This window comes from Nelumbo lutea, chromosome 6 (assembly GCF_056320005.1).
Source record: "Nelumbo lutea isolate HS-2025 chromosome 6, American lotus-T2T, whole genome shotgun sequence".
In the NCBI taxonomy this organism is placed as follows: domain Eukaryota; kingdom Viridiplantae; phylum Streptophyta; class Magnoliopsida; order Proteales; family Nelumbonaceae; genus Nelumbo; species Nelumbo lutea.
Window position 1 is genome coordinate 35,075,640 of NC_142689.1, and position 5,430 is coordinate 35,081,069.

Genomic DNA, 5,430 nt, shown 5'->3' on the forward strand with positions numbered 1-5,430 from the left:
CTCGTAATTCAGTAATTGGATTGGCATGAAGCTTAGTTTGATTGATGGGTTTGATTCGGACAATTCAGTTTTAAAAAGGAAAGAAAATATAAAATCTCGAAAGTTGAAATTAAAGTGAATGAAAGTTTTACGTCAGAAGGGATTGGGACTCGGACATCTCTCATCGCTACTCCCGCCTGCCATGGTCTTCCACTAATTCATGCTCCGTCTCTGACCAGTAAATCACCCCTTTTCTTGGACATTCAACGTTTAAGTGCATGACATGTGTTAGCTAAATACCTTGTCTCAAGACCGGTTCGATCATTTCTATATAAAATAATTGACTAATTGTCCGTCTCTGTAAGTCTAATATCTTATCCGATCTTCAGCGTTGGAATTGTTGCAGCAAGACAAAGAAGTCCAAATGCAGGCCGTGAAGGAGAAGCTCAGCGACATGAACGCTTTGCGCAAGGCCAAAGCCGAAGCCAAGGCAGAAGAGAAGGTATATCCCATTTTTTATTCTCTTCTTCTTTGCTTTTAATTGTTACTGTAGAGAGAATAATTAATATATAGTTTAGGCTAAGTACCCCATGCTTCTCATGCATTTTGCTTGTTTGGTGGTGGGTGCCTGTGAAATTGCAGGCGGAGAAGGAACTGGCAAGGAACCGAGTGGAGATGGCGCACGAGTTGAGGAAGGCAAAGGAGGCAGAAGCTGAGATGCAGCTTCATGCATCCAAGGCCGGACAGAAGGCCGAGGCGGAGACCACAAAGCGCTTGTCCGGCTCCCGGTCCAAGTCCCAGCCGTAGCTCATACATGCAAGAACCCATTATTGGCCGGTGGCCGACGTTGTTGCTGTGCTGATGATATCCATTTATCTGGATGGCCCCGCTAACACTGACGCGGTCACTCCCACAAATAAATTCCTGTAGATTACTGTGTTTTCTGATCATGGGTGGTTGTTATCTCTCCGGCATCGGAGTGGTGCGACATTGGAAGTGTACATGTAGTTGCATCTGTGGTTATATATGGAAGTAAATTAATTCCTTAATCCTTATAGCTAGCCAGGTGGCTACGACTCTATGAATCTGTGTTGTGTAGTGAATGTGCATCACGTTTCTTTCAATGATTTAAATCATTTAACCATATGCGTACTGGATTGGAATTTGGAATTAATATTGATGAGATATTATTAAAGCCCGTCCAGACAAAGAAAGATTTGGAGAAAAAGACCACATCCTCATTAACGTCAAGGAAAAATAACAGAAACCCAACACAACTTAGCATCCATCCAAGAAAGAGACAGGGATACGGTACCGACAAATTATTAAGACCGCCTTGAGTTTTCATTTTTCAACACAGAAGATGAATGAATTAGCCGTGACCACGTTTTGGCGTGGCGCTAGGCGGAGGTAGTAAGATTTGCATGCCAGACGCGTGGCAAATGTCGTGGCAATGCTTCAAGACTCACAGAAGCAGAGAAGAGATCGAGACCCCAAACTTCCCATATAAAAGAGATCTAGAACGAGAGAAAATTAATTAAGAGTACTGCTGTAGATCGACGAAGGAGATCAGATCCTCTTTTGGTAGTTGACAAGATCTAGTAAAGGAGATAATATGCAGGCAGCCAAGGAGAAGCTCAGTAACATGGCCAGTGCTGCAAAAGAGCGCGCCTGTATCTACAAAGCAAAGGCTGAAGAGAAGGTGATATATATGATTTGGTGTGTGTGGGTGTGTGGGTTATCTGTGTTTTGTTAAGCACTGCACTTGATTAGCTTTTTTTGTTTTCTCAGGTAGAGAAGGCCGCAGCGAGGACTAAAGAAGAGAAGGAGATAGCCCGAGAGCGGAGGAAGGCTAAAGAGGCACAAGCCAAGATGGAGTTGCACCAAGAAAAGGCTAAGCACAAGGAGGAGAGATTGAATGCAGAGCCACACACACATCATCATGTAGAAAACGTTCCAGTTCCAGCAGCATCTGTTTACGATAATCAGCATGTACACCGTCCAATATTTGGCACAGCGGCACCCTCCACGGGGATCAATAAGGCCACTGCTCTGACTTATCCCTTGGCAAAGGACCCTCCGGCTGCTAATGGGAATTACATATAGATGTCCTGTGATCCTATATACCAAATTAATCAAACTATATATATACTTTGTCTTTTTGCTTGTTTAGCACATTAGAGAGAGAGAGAAAGAGATGGTGGAGAATATTTGGAAGCTGGTCGGGGTGGTGTTTGGCATTGATTAATTCTTCTTTCAAAGAGAACAGACAGAGGCACTTTATGAGTGTTAGTGTCTCTACTCTATCAGTGCTCCACGTCACATGACTCGAGTACATATAGCTAGACTACTCGAGTACATATGGTAAGTGTCTCTACTGTACTGTAGAATTGAAATTCAGAAGCAGTTCAGATAATTGTAGATGTCAATACATACATACAGTAAATCGAATGCAATTGAAAAGATCCATCCCTACATTTTTCCGTATTTGAACAATGGGGATATAACTTAAGCACAGTCCTTTTTCCGGGGAACTCATTACGTATTCATGGACCCTTACTTGTATCTTCCAACAAAATGTTTTATATCTACCCTCCAATAAAATTAAATTCTCGATACTGTAATTTGGCTCGAGTGACAATTTGGTTCTCAACTTTTAAAATGATACAATAATTCAGTAACCGAAACAATGTCATAGGCTATTTTAGTCAGAAAAATTTATTATTAAATATATATATAAGTATGTATGTAATAATATATATAATTGGATTGGACTCAAATTGGGCTCGAACATTGAAAATCCAAACCCTCGTTGGATCGATGGTTGAGTTCACCCAAATTGCAGCTCTAATTTGCAAATAAATTTGAAAAAAAAAAACATAGTGCAAACCTTAAATAAATTTGTTATAGGTTTTCATATAAATTTGAAAAAAAGTGGTTTGTCCGTAGAAATTGTGTATTGACAACTGTGTCATCAATAAATATACAATTAAGTACCGCTTCCCCTCCCTCGAAGGATACGATAGACCAACTGATCTACCCTCCCTCGACGATAGACCAACAGGGAAAGAGGGTAATTAGATAAGAATGCATGGTTGTTTGAGATGAATTATGACTCTAGAGGATAATCTCGCCAGAGTTACAGTTCATGCAAGAATATAGGATAATCCGTGCAAAGGTGACGTGAGTATGTAGGGTTTTAACTCGCTACAGTTCATGCAAGGATATAGGATAATCCGTGCAAAGGTGACGTGAGTATGTGGGGTTTTAACTCGCCCCCTCAAAGTGATGCCGTGGTAGTCATGGAGAGCTTGTCATGGAGGAAGGAGAAGCTGCGAACGTGCAGAGGTTTGGTAAAGACATAGAGGAATCTGATCTCAAGGAGGCGACGATGAATTTTGTCCCGAACAAAGTGATAATTCAACTCAACTTGCAAGAGTGTTGGACGGGATTGGAAGCAAGGGAGAATTTGAATCCATACCAGTTCGGCTGCAAAGATGGCGAGAGATCTGTACTTCGCTTCAGTGCTGGATCTGGAGATAGTGGATTGTTTGTTAAAGGACCAAAGATATGAGGTTGGGCCCAGTAGATGCAATAGCCGCCATGAGACCATCCCAGTAGATTCAATAGCCGCCATGAGACCATCGGTCATCAAGCGAACCAGCCCAATCCGAATCACTATAGCCATGAAGCTGAATCAAGGGAGAGCAACGAATATGAAGTCCAAGGGTGTATGTGTGCTTGAACGTAGGATACGCTTGACAACAGCCCAATGGTTAACCATGGGCTTGGACATAAATTGAGCCACCTTGTTCACAGAGAGAAAGCCAGGTCTGGTCGAGTCACGGTCAAGTACTGTAGAACACCAATAGTGCTTTGATACAACGTTGGATCATCAAAGATGTCAGGTTCAGTAGAAACCGCCATCGAAGTGGTGCACGGTTTAGCATCTATCATGTGAGTGCCGTGAAAGAGATCCAAGGCATACATGGACTGAGAGAGAATCATGCCATTGGCGGTAGGCCAAGATTCAAGCCCAAGAACGAAATGCAAAGGCCCAAGGCCCCATAGAGAGAATTAAGAGGCAAGGGATTGAATGAACTGATCAACAAGAGCGGGGCTGGAGCCAATGATGATGATATCATCAACATAAATGAGCACTAAAGTAACGTCACGAGGAGTGATGAATGAACAGTGAAGCATCAGCCTTGGACTCAATGAAGTCATGAGTAACTAAAAAATTGTGTAGCCGAGTAAACCAGGCTTGTGGAGCCTGCCATAAGTGTTGGATTTTAATCTCATAAGAGATTAAATCCAATGGGTTTGATTGGTCAATTACATGAGAATTGCACCTGCACACTTGGTTGAAAAATCAGTTTTCTCTTACAAAAACCCAGTTTTGAACTTGTCCTACATTGGAAAATTATAAATTTGGTTTTCAGTTTTTCAATAGGACCTGCCTTACACTCCTTAGAATTAGTAGAGGAAAGTATGGGGATTCGATACCGTGCAACGCACGCGCGTGTGTGCGACGCAATGAGGCTCTTTAGAGGCGCACTTTGCTCGCACCCGCGTGGCTCGTGATGGACGGCTTTGGTTGTGGTGCATTGATGACCGTTGATCACCGTTGATGAGATCAACAGTCACATTCGATCGGGTGTGATCAAGAGGCACTATTCAAAATTAACAATCACCAACTGTTAACTACTTTTTAAACAGTCACAATGTTTGAAATTGTGACTGTTCAAGGTGCCTTCTCTAAACCAACACCTACCTTTTCTTCATACCTCTTCACAAATTATTTAAGGAGCATGAATCAGACTCCAAAACACACAATTTCAAAATTCACTCTCTCTCTCTCTCTCAGTCCGGTCAGCTACAGTCTCACAAAAGGTTTCTCTGGAGACTCTTCAACTTTGTTGGTTGCAGATTTTCGCCCAAGGCTCTGTTGTATCCTATGAACAAATTTGCCTATAACCCAACAGCAAACTCAGTAAAACTGAGTAGGGGCAAATAACGTTCTAAAGACAGTGTCTTCAGACGCGCCTCAAAGCTTTTCCTCCAAAGTTATAGTGACCCCTTATTCTCCAACAATTTTAGAACGTTATTCTGCAATGGAGGCAGAAGCAAGCATAACTTCGATTAAGATGATGAACCAAGATTTTGTTCAACTATACCAGTTCAATGGAGCAAATTTTAGCCGATGGCAAGATAAGATGATCTTCTTTCTGACCACACTGAAGCTATACTATCTGCTGGACCCGAATCTGCAATCACTTCTTGAACCCACTAACAAAGACTTAGAGAAACTAAAGAAGGAAAGAGCAAAACGAGAAGATGACTCACTTCTGTGCTGAGGACACATACTGAATGCTTTATCAGACCGGCTTTACAACTTATACAAGGAACTTACATTTCCAAAAGAAATCTGAAGGCCCTGGAATTCAAATA

General features: G+C 42.0%; 1 protein-coding gene across 1 annotated transcript; it reads left to right on the plus strand.

Annotated features, from left to right (window-relative positions):
- Positions 1 to 277: 277 nt before the first annotated feature.
- On the plus strand, positions 278 to 2,465 carry LOC148848503 (uncharacterized). The gene is made up of 3 exons (XM_088951371.1): positions 278 to 481; positions 622 to 1,681; positions 1,771 to 2,465. The coding sequence occupies exons 2-3, from the start codon at positions 1,595 to 1,597 to the stop codon at positions 2,083 to 2,085; spliced, it is 402 nt and encodes a 133-aa protein (XP_088807497.1). The 5' UTR covers positions 278 to 481; positions 622 to 1,594; the 3' UTR covers positions 2,086 to 2,465.
- Positions 2,466 to 5,430: the final 2,965 nt, after the last annotated feature.